Source organism: Hylaeus anthracinus, unplaced genomic scaffold (genome assembly GCF_026225885.1).
Source record: "Hylaeus anthracinus isolate JK02 unplaced genomic scaffold, UHH_iyHylAnth1.0_haploid 0, whole genome shotgun sequence".
NCBI classification, from domain to species: Eukaryota; Metazoa; Arthropoda; class Insecta; order Hymenoptera; family Colletidae; genus Hylaeus; species Hylaeus anthracinus.
In genome coordinates, this window is record NW_026533254.1 from 23,900,776 (window position 1) to 23,919,217 (window position 18,442).

General features: G+C 45.2%; 1 protein-coding gene and 1 long non-coding RNA gene across 15 annotated transcripts in view; one reads left to right on the plus strand and one right to left on the minus strand.

Moving 5' to 3' along the window:
- Nucleotides 1–18,442, minus strand: part of LOC128890373 (uncharacterized) — a 190,584-nt gene that overhangs the window by 44,731 nt on the left and 127,411 nt on the right. The window lies entirely within an intron of this gene.
- LOC128890321 (uncharacterized) overlaps nucleotides 8,905–18,442 on the plus strand; it is a 53,169-nt gene continuing 43,631 nt past the window's right edge. For all 12 annotated transcript variants that reach the window (XM_054148742.1, XM_054148705.1, XM_054148714.1 and 9 more), the window contains exon 1: nucleotides 8,905–10,143. In XM_054148742.1, the coding sequence (XP_054004717.1) occupies nucleotides 9,963–10,143 (181 nt within the window). In that variant the 5' untranslated portion in view covers nucleotides 8,905–9,962. The remainder of the gene's footprint in view (nucleotides 10,144–18,442) is intronic.

Here is an 18,442-nt window from a genome sequence, read left to right on the forward strand (position 1 = left end):
GCTAATGGACGTTCGTGCGTACCGCGCAATCGTATGCAGCTTTGTTCCACCTTTCTGCTGCAGGTACACGAGTGATCAATATCGTGTGAAACATTGTTGGGATCCTCCTATCGGTTATTGCGAGATATTTGCACCGCGGATGGAGATTGAAACGTTCCCGAGGGACTATATCTTTCAGGTAAATTGATAGAACATTTACACAATTGTATTGCTGGGAGAAGTCCTCAATCAAATGTCGTCAAGTGATCGTGAATCCTCATCGTTTGGATATGTCAACGTTGACGTACCTTGAGGGCGTTTTGAGCCCCAGATAGCTGGACGTTGTTTCGCCTTCTAAAGATTTATGGCTAGGTCAAGAGCTTAATAGATGCTCGACGTAAGCCATGCATCCTCGTAGACGGATAGTCAACTAGTCAGGCTACTTACAGCCGCGTAGTCCGACGCCGGATGATAAGAATTTGAAGGCGCATTGTCCATTGTACAACCTCTTCTGGCTTAAGGGGACTCGTTAATTGATATGCTTTCTTTGTCGATGATCTTTATTAGTTTTGTAGAAAAAAATGAAAAATGCTGGGAAGGGCTTATATATGAACGTAGGCGGGACCGAGTGCTTGTAAGAAACGCGCGGACAGTGAGTCGTTTCGAACGCATATGACCCATCACCCGCTGGTTGCTTCGGCTTTTAACAATTTTCGTCTCCGCTAATTCGTACAAGCCTGTTCGTCGCAGCAAGCAGTGCAAATGCCATTGCCGTCGTATTTTAATGAAACTTCGACCAAAGCTTTATCGATCAGCCGGCGGGGCGTGTTTCTTCTGGGTTTGGCTGATCGCGACGCGACACAACGAACGGCAAATCGGAAGCGATCATTCAACGATTCCTCAACGAAAATCCATGCGTGCGGTCGTTACCGACAAACTACGGCCGATAAAAATCGAGCCAACGCTGATGGCAGTTTCAACCGCCACGGAAACTTTCAAATGGGAAAACTCGGCATTAAACTGGACGCTGGGTCTGAATAAACGAGCCAAAAAAATGCTGGAAACTTTCGAAATCCCTCGAAACGATGCCTGCCCGCTGTTTCTGTGACAAACAGAAAGCTTTTTACGACGGATCCGCGAGCAACCGAGCGCGGCTTGCGGAGGCGCGCGTTTTTTTCGAAGTAACCACTACTGAAGTGCGGACGGAAGTCCCCATTCTATCGATTAATAGTTAACAGTGCAACTCTGAGGAGATCGAACGAATGCAACAGCGGAGATGCCAGATTTCGCCCGCGGATTCCCGTGTCGACGGCGCCGTCTATGTTTCAATCCCCACCACTAACGCATACAGATATACAAAAGCAAGTACGTGAGTCGGACAGTTTCGAGAAAATAAAACGGCACGGGCTCTATTTGTCTCTTTTTCGTTCTCCAACTTTCATTCTTCCAATGGCCAGAGGTCACCTGTGGTCACTCTTGCCCATCCTTGGCCCACCCTTGACCAAAAGCCCCTTATCCCTCGAAGAACCCGGGCAGAGTGAAGGATTGCAGAGATGTAACATGCTTTCATACTTGTCAAAAGAGGAGTAGATGTAGAGAGAATAACAGATCGTCGGTTCATCCGTGTGACCGCTGAATAAATCGAAGCAAGAATTCGTAGAACATTGATATTACAGCAAAATCATATTTTCCATCATTGTTGAATCAAATATTGTTAATAATTACTTTAAATAGTGTCAGAAATTCGACAAATACGATCTATAAACGCGATGTTGGATTGCGTTGCATGGCAACGTAACGATGATGGAAATTGAGAACCACTGAAGCGCACGTGCCCGACCAAAGGGACTTCAAATCGGATTTTCTCAAAAATAAAGCGCCGTAAAGAAGAAGTTGTTTACACAATTTCGATTTATTTTTGGAAAATGTGGCAATCATCGTCGGTTGCAGAACGATTTGCTTTGTGCTGTGTATTCCACCGTCTTGAAATCGTCACAATCTGAAACTTGGCGTAATGGTACCTCAGCTTGCTGTTGGGTATTTCGACGAACGCGGAAGAAGGATACGGGCTTAAAGATCCATCGGTTCTTGCAGGTGCGGCGCAAGCTTCGGCCAAACTATACCGCTCGGTAAATAACAATTTGCGCCAAAGTGACGGGGAGGGATTTACTCAACAGTTCCGCGATCCGCTAAGGCACTTTTCGCATTTTCGGAAATGGGGTCGGTTTCGAGCAACGCGAAATTTCGAGGGCCGTGTCGAATTTCGACGACGTGGAAACTACGCTCGATTATCGGCATAAACTCGAGGCATGTTGACGCACGGCGACGACGGCAAATATTCCTGTAGAAATTAGTCGATCGATGGTGGCCATTGAACTTCAACTGGCTATACGGTGATCTTCGCGTGGGATTTATGTCCATATTTTTGCGACCATCCTTTATTTCAATATAGGAGTCGACTGGGCTAGGTCGTTACACTCTAACACGAATATTCAATATTATATTGTACACTGTAGTTTTACTGTATTTTGTCGTATTTTCCAGTATTGAGCTATCTTGCGATATGTAGTATATCGTTGTATCTTGATGCATTATGCTATTATTCCATATATTATTCTCAACAAACATAGAATTTTTATATTGTACTAGCTGTGCCCTGCGGTTTCACCCGTGTGGAATACTATCTATTTTATGTCGTGCGCATTCGACCGCGTGTTCCCTCGTGAACCAGTCGGTGGTTGCCTTTGTTTTCCGTAACTCAGATATTTCAATCGATATTTCTGATGACTCGTCTCGTCGCGCTGCGCGTCAGCCACGCCGAACAGAGAAAAACAACAAAATCTACGCCGGTCAGTAGACGTCTGGGGACGCAAAAGTGCATCTATAGTATATGAAACCACGGACCACAGTTAGTTCATAGTGTATTTAGGCAACATGGCCTATGTTGCACTGTCGTGGCGTCGTAAAGTTATCGTGATCGTTTTCGTCATACAGACAGGAATAATTGAACACAGATTGATTTCTCTTACGACGTCCATTAGCCGCGTAGAGCTTCTTGGATCAGCCAAGATTCGCCCGTCTGAAACCAGGTTTCACGGGTCCGCAACGATGATCCCCGAACGACGAACAGACGGGGATGAGATCGAATGCCGGAATGCCAGGGCGATTCCAATCGGGTCAACTCGGTGGACAGAGTCGATCCGAATAAACGAGCTCGAGGGACGAGTCGGATCACTCACAGAACCTTAAAACCTCCTCGACACCGTGACACTTTTGTGTGTCCGTGGCGTGATAACTATCCGCTGACAGTGGCCAGGAAAACGACTGCTCGAACCTCGCTCAGAGGGTTCTACGAGGGCGTCTTTTTTCGCCAGAGAGAAAAAATTCGCGTTTGGTAAGCGACTTCGGCGAGCAATCCTGGCAGGAGACAAATGCAGGCCACTTTAACACGAATTGTTCCCTTTTTTTTCATGGTGCTTCCATTGTAAACTCCACGCGTCGAAATAGTTCTGGGGTTTATCTCTCATTATATACCCTCGGACTATTACACAGAGTGGCTCGTGTCCCGTGCTCGATTAAAATATAATTGATTCACTTTAAGATGGTAAATTATAGTTACACGAAAGGTTTGAACTTTTATCGACGCGAAATCGCCGACGCAATAAATATATTTAATTTAATTAATTCGCTAAATCCGTGCGTGTGCTCACGCATGTTGATGGATTTAATATCAAACTAGGAATTGGTTACAATAACGATCGAAACTGAATCGGAGGTACGAGTGTATTGTCCCTCTCAACTTTTGTTAAATCATGATCCGTGTTTGCATTGTTATATTCTCATTGATTTGTAATTGAACCTGCTTTTAGTTCTTGTCTCGAATATAATCACGTTCATTTTGCAGACGTAGTGAAACTATTTTTCGTATCTGTTTTATGCTCTTTTAAAACTCTTATATGACTTTTCGCACCTTGCTAAAAACCAAATAAATTTATTTATAACTAAACACGACCTCGTTTGATCTGAATCATTCACTCGACAACAAATTAAACATCTAGCCCTTTCGTGGCCATATTTGTTACGTGACGCTCTCTAGCGAGCCTAACGCGAAGTGCAATTTACTTATGTTACTGGTAGCTACTAATATATTTCAAATATATTCCATATCAATGAGAAAAGAGCTTCGAATCATCCCCCGCTTAAAATAAATTCCGAGGTACTGTTTACACTTCGGTCGAAAAGAAAAACAACTAGCAGCCAAAGAGCTCCCGCCTGTATAGAATAGTTTCAAAAATGTTTCCTTCGTTCCTTTCCACGAAAGTGGAACGGAATACAAGCACGTACCGCGTTTAAAGAGTCAAAAGCATGGATATGTAAAGTGCTTCTTTGAAGCACCGATCGCGAGGGGCAACAATAGGTCCAGAAAATGCGGGGCGAGTGCTAATGCCGCGAATGCTATACACGGATTCACGTTATAACGCTGACGTAACGTAATATACGCCATTATCATATTGTTATCCGAATTATCTCGTGGTCATTGTTGTCCTGCATGGAACGATAGTTAATAAATACCGCTCGTAATACTGTATTTTAACGCGAGATGGCAAGTAATTGCCACTCTTTCGAGCGCACAGTAGTTCGCAAAATGAATACTTAATTACAGAGCGGCGATGACGGCAGTAATTCTGGTAGTAAAATATTAGAGGGACCAGAAAATAATGTTGTTTCTTTTGCGGTAAATTCAAACAAATAAATTTGTATGTTTTTATTTTAAATCAAATAATCGTTCTTGTTATCGACAACCTTTTGCCATCTAGTGTGCAGATTTTCAAGATGAAAATCAATGAGCTGATGAATGATAAATAAGTATTAAGATTCGCAGAAACGACATCCACCTAACTGCTTCAATAGCAGAATTCTTTACCCCTAGGAAGCTTCAATAACAAAATGCTTCGATTGTAAAATGCTTTACCTCAGAGTACATTCGGCGCAGTAAATTATGAGGATTTTTTAGAATGTATTTTGAGACTAACGCCATTTTGATTCGAATTGAACGCATTAGCAGGTCCATTCCGTGGAATATACGGTCCCGCTTCAAGCAGAAATGTATTGCAACGAGACTTTAAATCTTCCTCTCTTTCTCACGCAATCCCGGCGATAAATCTTGCGATTCTTCTTGACACGGTACCAAATTTCTTTTTAAAACTCCGCGGTCACGTATGATTTGTATTTGCATTCGGTAGTCCCGTTTTAAAGGGCGTCGGCTGTCATCCGATAGCCAGGTCGTAGACTTTGGCGATACGTCCTCCGGGATCGTCTTAAAGTTGTAGAGGCTATACCGTTTCTGGTTTCACAAACAGGGGCGGGAGGCTGCTCCCATCGATTTAATCCCAGTCGAATCGATCCTGACTGCACGGGCTCTCCCGGAATCGAACGACTTAATTTATAATCATTGATTTTAAATTCAACGCGGCGCCGACGCACCACGTGAACAATTCGCTCCGACGATGAATATTAATCGACGTTTAATCGATATTCAAGTGTGCGGCCACGTATTCTGAGAACGGGCTTATTTAATTCACCACCTTGAACGCGTGCTTCCTTCGTGTTACATAATCGACGACAGACCGCGACAATTCCCTTCATTTCCCGTCATTTTCTCTACTAATATTGAATATACCGGAAAGGATGTATATCGGTAGAATGGAGAATGCACGAGAATGGACGGTTTCAGAGGTAGAACAAAAATATCCTTAACCCTTTGATCGGGAAGGACGTATATATACGCCCTCGAGATATGGGCTCAGAGAAATGTTTTTTGTATTTACAGTTTATTCATAGGACGCTTAGTTTTAAAAATAAAAATTGAAAAGTTTGAAGTTCGTTCGCAAAAAGTGAATTTCAGGAAAAAGGTCTTCTAAGTTTTTCAATTTTTATCTCTGAAACTAAACGTCGTAAGAATAAACTGTTCGTACAAAAAAAATTTCCTTTTGACATTCTCTGTAAGCTGATATTTTTTTTAAACTCATATCTCTATGTCCCTTAGAATTTCCAGCAAAAGTCGCCCCGCAGTCAAAGGGTTAAGCAGGCCAACTTGAAACCTTTTAAACTAATACTAGGAAAGTTTTGCAACAACGTTACCGGGGGCTCACTTTTTACCATTCGTATTTTTGTCTCTTTTTAGCACTTCGTGCTTCCGTGAAAACAGAGAGCGTACGCGTGTTGTCCCGCAAATAGCGATCGGAATAAAAACAAAGGGAAAGGAGATGGATAGCTCGGGAAACGATCCTCTTTCGAGTAATCGGTAATAGCCTTTGACCTGTCGTAAAAATGTCCCGTTTCAGATAGACAGGCTCTATCAACGTTATTCATCACGTCGTTAACGTCACGTTTCCCATTAATAATTCCACCGCATTTTCCGTCTATGTTAAGTGGAACACGATTTCCAGTCAGCCAATGAGTGTTCAGCTGGAAACGTTTGTAATCTACGCGTCTGCGAATTATTATTCGCGGTTATTTAATGGTTGCTTAATGATGAATTAAACATCCTCTCTATGTGAATTGCATGGACAGCAGTTCTGACGCTCGCCACCAGAGGGCTACGTATCGAATCCTTTTCTCGCACGTTCCCACGTTGCTCTGATCTATGATATACGAGGTCTTTTGTATGATACATAGGGCACTACTCTCGCCCCTCGGGGGTGCCGCAGACAAGGAAAAACATCAGCCATCCTCTTAAATGGAAAGGTGATTTTTTAAGTTGAAATATACCCGAGGAGACTATTTTATTCCTCGATACGTTGAATAAACCTTAATTTTCTTTACGTATTCTTCACTTCCGCAGCTGTTTGCAGCGTAGAATGGTTCGATACAAAAGTAGCCACCGCATAAATCTCGCCCGACGGTTCGCCTTGACGCAAAGAGTGGATGCATTAGCGGATTCGACCGGCAAATGACGATGCGTCCCTAGAGTTAACCCCGTTACCTCGTCGTCGAAACTCTGAAAGTTCCTCCCGAGTTTTTCTTCTCAGAATTTCCGCTCCGAGAGAAAGACGGCTAATGTCGTTTACCTTCAAAAGACTACAGGACGAGAGAATTTTTCAATTTCAGGAGCCTCGTCCAGTGGCCGCAGATGACCGGATGGCGAAGTGGCGTGGCACTAGCTACGATATGTACAATATCAACAGCGTTGCGTGCTGACGTAATTAAAATCGGCGTTTCATCGGGTCGTTATTTAAGCTTCTCGTCATGGCCCGCGGAAATAAACATATTAAAAGGCTGAACGTCCCCGTGTGGATATTTCATTTTAATCGCTTTCCGTTGGTATGTTATTACGCCGTACTACTCGTGCACATTTGCGGTTGGTAGACGGAAAAACCCGTTCGTGGGAATTTATGAACTAGCCATCGATGTAAAAATGGTTACGGTAGAATCATCAGTGTTCTTCGAATGATCAGCGGCCAGATAGGTCGGATTAGACAACGCCAGTATCCGTTACATGTTCTATTACAGATTATCGACTTCGTGTTCCTACGTGACGTGATTAATCGTCCGGACTGTATGTTTAATTCCTTGGCCCAATCGATAGTAATTTGTATCCGTGCCAGTGGATCGTATCTATGAAATAATACCCGAGGAAACGCGGCACGAATCCTAGGTTAGCAGGGGATTTAAAATAACAATTGAGAAATTCGATACCGCTTACGGGAGACCGTGAATTTTCACGATGAAAAGAGTTAAAAAATTATTGCTCTAGAAGTAACAGTTTAGTTCAGTCTGTTCTTACTTATATTCGCAGAACATATCGCCACCTACGTATAAACTTAGGCACCAATATATTCCCCAAGTTTCGAAGCTTTTCGAGTTTTCAAGTCGGAAATCTTTCCCTGTCAGCTTTAAGCTTACCATTCATTTGAATTAGAAACAGGTGCTGTAACGGTAATCAATGCAACGCCCGTTTGTACACGATGCAATAAAGTCGATATTATCATTATTTAGACATCCATACAATTCCGGTATGATTTAGTGTACCATAAGGAAAGGGTGGATACTGCTCGTATAATTCTTGTATTGTATTGTAAGGATGAATTTCATGTTAAAGGGAATGTAGCGTAATGTTTGGGGTGTATAAGAACCCTCAGAAATAGTACACGGTAGATCGCGGTAGAAACAGATAGAAATAAATGTCGGTAGGTTTACTGTTAATAAGTTAATATAATACTATGAAAGAAAATTGAATAGTGTTAAGTACTTTCTGTTTAATCCTAGGTGGAGTTCGATAGAGCATCACCAGGAGTCGTCAGTGTCGTCAGCGGTGAACCCGTGCCATGTGCCCGCGGGATGCCCATCAAAGTCAAGAGTTGAAAAGTCGATTAGTGGATCAAAAAAGCCGTAGGATCGTGTACAACAGTAAATTAGCTTATTCTGAATCTGGGTTCCCCCACCCCTCCACTCAGCAGTTACACCCGAAACTGATACCCCGAACTCCTATCAGTTCCTCCACATCTGCCCAAAGGGGCTTCATGCTCTGCAGCATTATGAAACTGGAGATTCGACGGAACGAACCCGATTACCAACCGATACTCGCGTTAATTACTCCGCGGATCAGCCAGACCGCGGAGCACGTGCCTTCGGTTGACTAGGCGCGTCCAGGACAAGGTAGAAACGCGTTCGGACGAGGCAAGGAACGCGCACACGACAGGGGACGGGTGAAGGCGCGGGAGGGGGAGGGGGGCGGGGGCGATGACGGCGCGAAGGGCGAGGTAAGGAGAGAAATAACGCCGAGAGCGAGCGAACGTTAATGGGGAACGGAGAGAAAGGGCGCGAGCGACGGAGAGGGCACGACGATCCCAGAGTGGAGGAGCATGCGCGGGTGGGAGTGGCACCTTATTCGTCGTGCAGCTCCCGCCAAGGCTTTCTGTCAACTACGAACTCTCGATGGAAAAGGTTCCCGGCGGCTGTCAACGACGCTGTCGCGGAAAATCGTCGCGTGAAAACTTTCGTAACGGCGCCGCGCTCATTTCGGGACGGGGAGTCCTTTAAAGTGACACGTGGACGTTTCGAAACGTGGGAATACCAATCCTATTCGCTACGCGATCCCCCAGTGACGAGTGGTTGTGATAGATCCCTTCCCGCGAGTGTGATACGATGGCCAACACCGGAGGGATGTTCGTCGAGCCGCCGTGGATCGACGTATCGAGCACGATCGACGCGGCGGAGTGAGTTCGACGGTTAGGTACCCTCGCTGGATATTCTCCGCGGACTCCGTAGATCGCTGGTGCGTGTGCGGCGCGTTCGGGATTAAGAGGTGTCGTGATCGACGGCTGGGTATCGCGGAAGTAACGTCACGTGCCGTGCGGGGAAGTGCACGTGGCTGTGTCGCGAATTGGTTGCACAGAGAGCAACGGGTGCTGTCTGTCGCGCTGGATCGAAAGTAGATCCCCAAGTGGCCAGAAGAGCCGCTCGAGGTTCGATAATTGGAGAACGGATACGGGGCGGAAGAAGCGGTTCGGGAAACGCGGCGAATCAACGTCGAATTATCGGACGTCTCCGAAGGAAGATCTAGATAGTTGGGGAGGCCGGATGACATCCCCCGCGCAGGAGATAATTAATTTCCCGTGCTAATTAGTCGCGAAGGAACTGGACGAATGAAGGGTGGACGGTTTGATCGGCAGATTTGCTGATTAAACTCGTTGCTGGATGGCCCGGAAGGATCTCGGTGAAAGGGCAGGCTAATGAGGCGAGGAGACCCTGAAAGTTTCTCGCAAGAATACGGACGTTAAGCGACTCTGTCTAACCGTTCCTGGACGAGGGATTCAAAGGGTTGAGAGGAGAACCTTGGTTAACCTAGAGAAATGCAAAATAGGCATACTCCTCCAGGCCATTTCCGACGAAAGAGTTCTGTTTAAACTCGGGACCAAGATCCTCCGACTGCTGGGCTCTCTGTTAGCGGTCCTTCGGTGAAGTGGGTCGGTGGTGTTTGTATGGGGAGGATCGGTGCGTACGAAGAGGAGGTCCCATCGTCAAATGCGGTAGCTACGATGAGAGGATCCAGGTTACAGGCGAGGGGTGCTGCTTCGATCGAGGAATCGTGCTCCAGGTGTGGACGGTGTTCAAACAAAATGTGGCTCACGCTATTGCTGCTCTGCTCACTGCTGAGGACAGGTGAGAATGCTGTTTTTCGTTCTTCGTTAGAGTGCAAGAGGTGTGCTAAGTGAGGACCGAACAGGATTTGTTCGCGGTACACGCGCGTGAACTGTCGTCTACCCGCCGAAACTCGTTAACGCTTTAATCTCTAATTTCGCGGTAGTGCTGGGGGATTTAATCTTTGCTCTATTCCTCTCCCGCTCTTTCGCCCTCTGTCTGCTGAGAACAGCCGGGATAATTGGAATTTTTCAACAGCACTTCGCCTGTTTACGTACGCGCTCACCAGAGTCGGGGGGTAAATTGAATTCTCGGCTGTTATCGAATACAAAGACCGGAAATATTCTTTCTTTGCCAAAATTTCACCAAGTTTTTCCATGTTTTTTCATTCCACCGTGTTCTCAACTGAATATTCCTGTAACTCGGTGTGGCACTCAATCAACAGAATCATCCTTCCAAGTGGAGAGAACCATATTTGATATCTTGACATCTGAACTTTTTCCATTAAATACAGCATGCGATATCGAATTTCTGATATATGTGGGCAACAAGTTGTAGTGCCGCGTCACTGAATAACACAATGGACCTCGAAAGTTCGGAGATTGGAGGCGAGGGACAGCTAGGTTATGAATGTCCGGTACAGTGGACTCATGAAATTTTGAGGATTGGTAGCGAGGGACAGCTAGGTTATGAATGTTCATATAGCGGACGTTTGTGCCCAGAGGGTTAATTTGGTTAGATTCGCGCGCGCTGGTTGGTCCGAGGGTTTCGAAATGTTCCAGCCTATCGCTGACAGGATTATCCGTTTCGATGGGATGCCCGGGTTCGTTAGATTTGACGCTGCGTGAAGATACACTTTTTAGAAGCACCGCCGCGGGGATGCTGGAGGCCAGCAAAAGTCATTAGAGAACATGCTCGAGAGGGAAAGGTCATTGGGGCAGACCGGCCTTGGGGACACGGTTTTTTCATTTCGACCCTTGTCCCTCTACAGGGTGTTCTGAACGATATGATTGCGAATTCCCGTGCGTCAAAACGAGGAATGTGCTTATGAATGGCTACGGGGAATCCCTACTGATCCCTACTGGAGAGATGTTGGAAGATGCTTTTAATAAAAATTTTAGAACGAAGACAATAAAAATACGAATCGTCAAATTCAAAAAACATACAGTCGACACGACGGTTTAAAACCTGATAGAAATGGAATACATCGATCTTCCCCAATTCTTTTTCCCTAAACTCGCCCGCACACAAAACTTGTTTAACAATTAAAATTAAATATATAGAGAAAACGGTTAGAGAACTAGCGAGTTAAAAGTATCCACCAGCAACAATCGCGTGGGAAGTAATCGATGTTTTTAACGATTTAATGACGCGCCAGGAGAACCACGATCCCCGTTCTCGTTCGTCGATGAATATGAATGCAAACACAACCGATTCGCGTTGTTCTCTGCGGGTTGGGACGGTAGGGGGCAGGGTAATTGAAATCGCATGTAATGAATATTTCAACGAGGCAAATTTTTAATAAAATTTTACCCGATTTCACCGACAATCCTGATTTATTCTCCGCGCGGCGGAACGTGGTCTGGAGCGACACCGAATAAACCAATTTAAACTTCCGACCGGACAATGTTTATTTCACGAGCGAAAAAATAAGTCCCAAGAGACAACGGGATTCGAAATCGTTGCCTCCGAAGGCGGGCAGTAAAGTCGCACCGCTTCGAGTGACTGGGAAGGTGTGCAAATTGATTGAAACAGACAGAGCCACGGGCCTCTGCTCGGTTCAAGACCCTGCGAATTTTCTCTTTAAACAGGGAGAACGTGAAACATCTTTAAAAAAAAACCAAGTTTCACGCTGAATAATATTCAGTTTCATCGCGTTAGCAGTTAATATTTAATATTCAAAACTCGGTAGTAGAGTATTAGCATTTCATATTTAACATCCAATATTTAATATTATAATATTAGTAATGAATATTTAACGTTATAGTGTAAACATCAGAGGTTCAAGGGGTGGTTTCTCACCCACGGTCGAGGCATAGTTATCGCCATGGAACTAAAAATCAACGTTTCGCAAAGGCGAACAACTGCGTTGCGACGTCAGTGAGGAACGAAGCGCTACGAATAGAATTTACGAAACGCGTCACCAGAGAACGCCTGGGGGCGCATCAAATTGTACTCGAATGGACGAACGAAATCAATTTACGGCAGAGAATTTAATATCTCACTCGCGGGAGTGGGGCCAAGCGGGGAGAGGGGAGGGGGTAGTAGGAGAACGTTGCAGTTGACGAGTAAATTTCAAAACCCATTATTGAAATAATTACCGGCTTAATTGCGAAAGAAAATCGCGCTATAAAAGTATAGGCGTCGTTTCAAGCGCAAACAAACGCAGACGCCGTTGCGCTCACACGAAGGGAAGTGTCCAATTAAAATGGCGTCAAGTAAAGTTACACGTCGCGACGTCAAAGTTCACCTTGCTATCCCGCATCGTACGAAAGTGTGCAATCTCCGCGACTCGGGGAAAAATCCTGACCGCCTTGGATTCCTCTTTTTGGAGAAAGGTGAATCCCTTAGCTGGCGTTTCAGCTCCTCCTAGACCAGGAAACGAAACGTTGCAAGATCCCGAGCCGTAAAGGTTCGGGGAGCTCGATATTTTCCGCTAGGTCTCGTTGTCTTGACGCTGAAGAGTGACTCAGCATCGCTTACGTTCATTGAAAGTTTAAACAATTAATCGTCTCGTTAGATCGGCGGTTGTGGGCGTAGCTGATCCATTAGTTGACTTTACTCGCCAGCTGGTCCGATAAATATATCGATTGATTCATCGATCCGGGAGAAAATTCCCCACGGGACTCGTAGTACTCGCAGTTGCGAAATCTGAAATGTTGCACACTATCTCGAAGTATGTCACCGAACTTTTGCTGCCATCTATGCGACACTATTCCTTAACCAAAACTCCCACGATATTCCCTGGGGGCTTCGAGTAGACTAGTGTCTTCCACCTAATGGCGGTTCTACTAACTTTCTATTAGCAGTTCGGGTTCTGTTCACCGATAGCTTCGAGGGTATCTGCTGGAAGTACCTACACAAGGATCCAGGTCTCATTTGTCTCGCCGAACCTCTGTTACCCTAACAACGAACTGTCGTTAAAAATCTGAGGGCCAATCTTCGCGTGGTGGTTGCTTACAGATACGGCATCTATCTATCTGACGTTCATCCTTCCAGCTCTCCGGTACACTTCGCGAGTGAAATAGCTAATATATTAGAAGCAGTTCCAGCTGCTGCTTTCAATGCTGGGAGGATACGTAGCGCCCTAGGGCGATTAACCGGCTCACAGAGGCAAAGAATTCCTTATCCCGGTACCTACCTGGCATCCGGGATATACGGTGAACGGAAACGATCGAGGAATCGATGGTACCTTGGCCGAGGGGCTGGAATAAATCAGGACGCATCTGCTCGTAAACAGTTCTGGCGAAGGAGAGGTGGAGGCCCCGCGAATCGTTTTCATCGGCGGCGCGTTTGAGCGGAACGGAGAGGGCGGGCAAAGCGCCGGAGAGGGAATAGAGTGACGAGGGAAAAAGTTCGCCGAGAAACGTGGAAGAAGCTGCGCGAATGCGAGCCGAACGCTGACGTGCACACGAAGGCGGACGGAGATTATGCAAACGGCGACCAATTCGATTGAAGTGCACCGCAAACAACCGCAGTTTTAACCCATTCGGCTAAATGTGCTCGTGACACGCCTCGACCGCCGCCCATTAGAATATCCAGCGCGCGAACGCTGCCGCGCCAAAATATACGGGCCGCGCGGGCACTCTTCGGTCGCTGGTCTCTCGTTAATTCTCCATCGGTGGAAATCGTCTCGCTATTCGCGTAATGCGACTCCCGTGGATGACGAACGCAAACAAGGAACGGTTTGGTGAGGTTTCATCACGATTCTTGGCAGGAAACCAATTGACCACTCAAGGCCACTGAAAAGTACCCGTACCCGTTTGTGGCTCCCCCACTATACTCTTTTCTCTACTTCCACTTCTCTGTTCCTCGTTTCTTCGAATTCCTTCACCGACAAACGCAATCTTGGAATAGCGACGCTTTGATCACCGATTTCGATCGATTTCTAAAGAATTCTTGGCATGCCGCGAAGAAGTCCTGAATATGAGCATGATTTTGCCTTTCGTAGATGGCATTTTCTGACGAGATGCTTCGTGCCTCTTGAAAAAGTGGGAAAGCTGTCATACTATACAAATAGCAGTCATGCCTGACACGATCCAGTGGAGGAATCCGGCGACCAATTCACAAGTTTATCCCTGGGTATGGCACATCTCCATAGAAACGTGCAATCGTGTCGTCACTTATCTTTTATCCGTCTGACACTTCCAAGGCTAGATTAACTACACGTATCTATCACGGGGACTCAGAAAATAAGCCCTTCGCTGGATATCATCGCGAAAAGCAACAGACGTATTTAAGGTACTAAAGTTAAGCAGGCTACCCCGAGCACAAAAGTCTTAACAAGCTATCATTGTTTCAAACTTTTGCATGATTCCAGTTCGAAGTAGATTTCCAATCTCAAACAATCTTCCCTACAATTCCACTTCCTAACGAAGCGATTATTTTCTCAACTCCGCTTCGATGAGTTTCTCAAGTCTCCCGATGAAACGGAAGACATTTTCCAAAACCCAATCTCGCTAGCTCGAGTTCGCTAATGTATCCGCGCGAGGGCGGGTCTTGAACAATCGACGATGGTAACGATTGGCAAACAATTTCTCACGGTGCTCAAGACTTGACCAAAGAGATTGATCCAGGATAATTCCATACTAGTAGCAGGCAGATCGAAGCCTCGATAACATGTATTAGGCACTTGGTCTGCTGGACCTTCTACTAAATGTTGTGTATACGCTGGATGTACGAGACGTGTGTATTTACTGGTCCTACTAGACGTTGTGGATCCGTTGGGCCTACTAGGTGCTGTGTGTTCGCTGGGTGTACCAAATGTGTGTGCCTACTGGGCCAATTAGATCCATATCGAGGGGAAGAGATTGCCCCTGAGTGGAGTTCATGCAAGAATTTATCGGAATTTAGACAAGAATTTTTCTGATTTGAAATTTAAAGGCCATTTCCTTATCGGACACGCGACTGATATTATTACTATCGTGAAAACGCGTTGGATAAATGAGGAAATGGATTCCACTTGGATCGTGAACGTCAATCAGAAGCATCCTTTATACCTTTGTCCAGTGCTCTGAGCTCCCTCGCTTTGAGTAAGGAAAAACTACTGTGGATCTCTGGCGAGGGGGGTTGATCAGAGAAAACTGACCTACTAGATTTCGCGACAGAACACGATCAATCACTTTCGAGCGTTTTCCTGGCCACACGGTAAATGGACCTGCCCTTTCGTACGCTGGATGATAAAGCAAGAAAGCGCGGGATTAAAAGCGCGAATGGCTGGAATCATTGAAGGCAAAGTCCGCACCGGTGGAGCTCTTGCGAAATTGATCATTAAGCCGAGGACTCACCGTAGGCAGACCGACGATTCGGGTTTTAGTTTCGCGAAGTTGCAGGTCGCCTTTCAATCCCTTGAAAGAGGTTCTTCGTGGAACTCGGCTGTGCCCAGGGAAAATCGATCGACGGTTTCATTTTTCCTTCTATCGTGTTCCTAAACGTCCTGGAATTAACCTGCGTGGAGGCATGGATGTCTGGAAGGGAACTATCGTCGGGTCGAAGCACATTCAAAATAACTTTTAGTTGGAAACTCGCATCGAGCAAATTCCTTTGTTCCTTCTTGGTTCTCGAGATGCCTAGTAGGTTCTTTGCCCTTTTGTTTCCGGCGAAAGGCTGTATTAAATATAAAGAAGAAAAGGTGGAGGAGCTCATCCGAACGGAGGAATAGAACAAGTTTGTTGTTCGGTATATTGCGTTTACTGGTAAAAAAACTTTACTGAAGGTTAAACAACATTTCTTTGCCAGCTGAATGAACGGATTTATATCTCGATCTAAAAGGTGGAGGTATTCAGTCGATAAAGAAAACTACCCTGGTGATAACGCAGAGCACACTGTCGGTAATATAGAACTCCCAGTTGGTAAGACGACTCGCTGAGTTGATAATATAGGACACTGTAGACAAGCCTTATGATCAATTAAGGGTTTACGGCCAATTTAAAGCATTAAACAGAAAAATTAGTCCTGAAAGGGATTGCGAGTCGTACTGTGATGGATTTTTCCTTCCACCCATAATACCAAACTCGGTATATAGGTTAATCTCATATTAAAATTAAAAATATATAATTTGTCGCTTAATGGACTTTTAGCATTATACGAATACCATTGTGCATTCATATTGAAATTACTCTAGAGCTCTCGCAATCAAAATGGCTGAAGCGGGAGAATAAACAAGTATAATAAAGACAGAAATATTTCGGCTTTATACCGCGCATAATTCCCCAGGCTTTTATTGCTTGCATAAAAGCACGGGTTATAAAAATTAATTCCCCATCTACGTTTAATCCCTTGACACACGGGAATTTTTTTTTTTTTTAATTTGTTCGGAATCCGATGATAATTCTCTTTCTGACTTCCGAATGGTTCTCGTTCGGCTCTTTTTAGACTAATTACTTTCGACGAGAGATTACTTTTCCGCTCTCGGGATGACATTTTTGCCAGTGTTCGCTTTGAAGCACCTCGTCGAACTGGCTCGTCGAATTATATCGGAGGATATCGAACGCGCGGAGGAACACCAGCGCAGGTGTACTGGGTGATTCCGTAGACTCGGATGAGAAAATACGTATCATTTCATTTATCAGGAGAAACGCAACTGCACAATGCATCCGCATCGTTACATTTAATAAAAAAAAAAGTCGTAATATAGGAAGCGCCATTGAATGCTTTGCTCCGTCAATTTCCTTCAGCCTCGTTTAGAAAATGATCGTGGCTCGATCTAGTTTCTAATATGACGCGGTAAGTTGACAAAATTTGAAACGCTGAACCGATGTTTCTGCTCCTTATTAAATACCACGGTTTAAGCTTTCGTTCCTCAAAATGGGGAGAGACTGCTTTCATTATCCTCCCGCATCCGGAAGCTTCTTCGGGAAAATAAAAATGTAAACAGAATTTAGAAACCGCGGCAATTTCTGCACGCTACGTAGAATAAGGGAATCCGTAGAGAATTCGAAAGCACATTATCGACAAAAACTATTCGATTCCAGTGCTCGCATTTTTTTTACAAGCTGCAGAAAACGAATATTGTTAGAGGGCCTTGTTGCGGGATTAAAACTGCACCAATGGAAATCCATACAGGATGACTACTATCGTCGTTTCTCGAGGGTTCGAGGACTGTTGCAACGTTTGAATTCGTGACGCTTCGAAACGCCGAGCGTCGGGCTTGCATTTTAATCGCTTCGACAAAAACCAGTCGCCTACATTGGAAGTTATCCCCCGGGGGTCGGGGAAAAAATTTTCGGCGAGGGATTACGCGGAGGGTATTAATTCGTGCCTGATACGAGCGACTTTTTTCGAATACGCTTGAACGTTTCGGTCATTGACCAGCGTAATGAGAGGATTTCTGATGAAGACGATTCGGCTTGGCCATTAACTAGGAGAAGTTCGATTCCTCTGCACCTGGATTACAATCGAAACGACTTTGCCGAGCGAGGAACGAATTTTCTGTGCAAATGGTAGATTTCAGCAAGGTTCTCCTTCGACGGATGTAAAAGCACGGATTAAAATACATTTGACAATTGATGCCACGAGTAACTGATAGATTTTGTAAAATACAATAGATACTGTACATTTTTTTAAGCGGGATTGTTATACAGGTCCCATCCGTTAAGTTATGGCACCATTTTTTTTAGGTATTTCCGGTCAAGTTGAATAGCATACCTGACTCGTCGGTCTCGATCGAGTTGCTTACATCGAGAGACTACATAGATTATTCGTACTTTTTGAAGTTTAGTAGCCGTCGACGTGGGAGAATTCTTCAGAGTTACGAGACGAAAGACGATCTTAGTGTTCACGAAGCATAGATGTGCCCTTTGCGTCGAAAACAAACCAGAGAGATGCATGCAGGCGTCCATTTGAAAACGACCTCGGAAGTAATCTATCTTTCGGCGCGGTTCTTTAAAGTTCATGTATCATTAACGTGGGAAAGAAAGCTAAAGGCACTGCGGAGGATTTTCCTTGGTTTTCCACCGCGTTCCGTGTAATTAACGGCCAGTCCAGTGGGCACGTGTCGGTTTGCCCGGCCATACAAGGAACAATCAAATTAGAATTGCAATTTTTTAGCGCGCGCAAAGCATAACGCTTTGTAGTTCCCGGCGTCCCCCGTTGTTTGCCG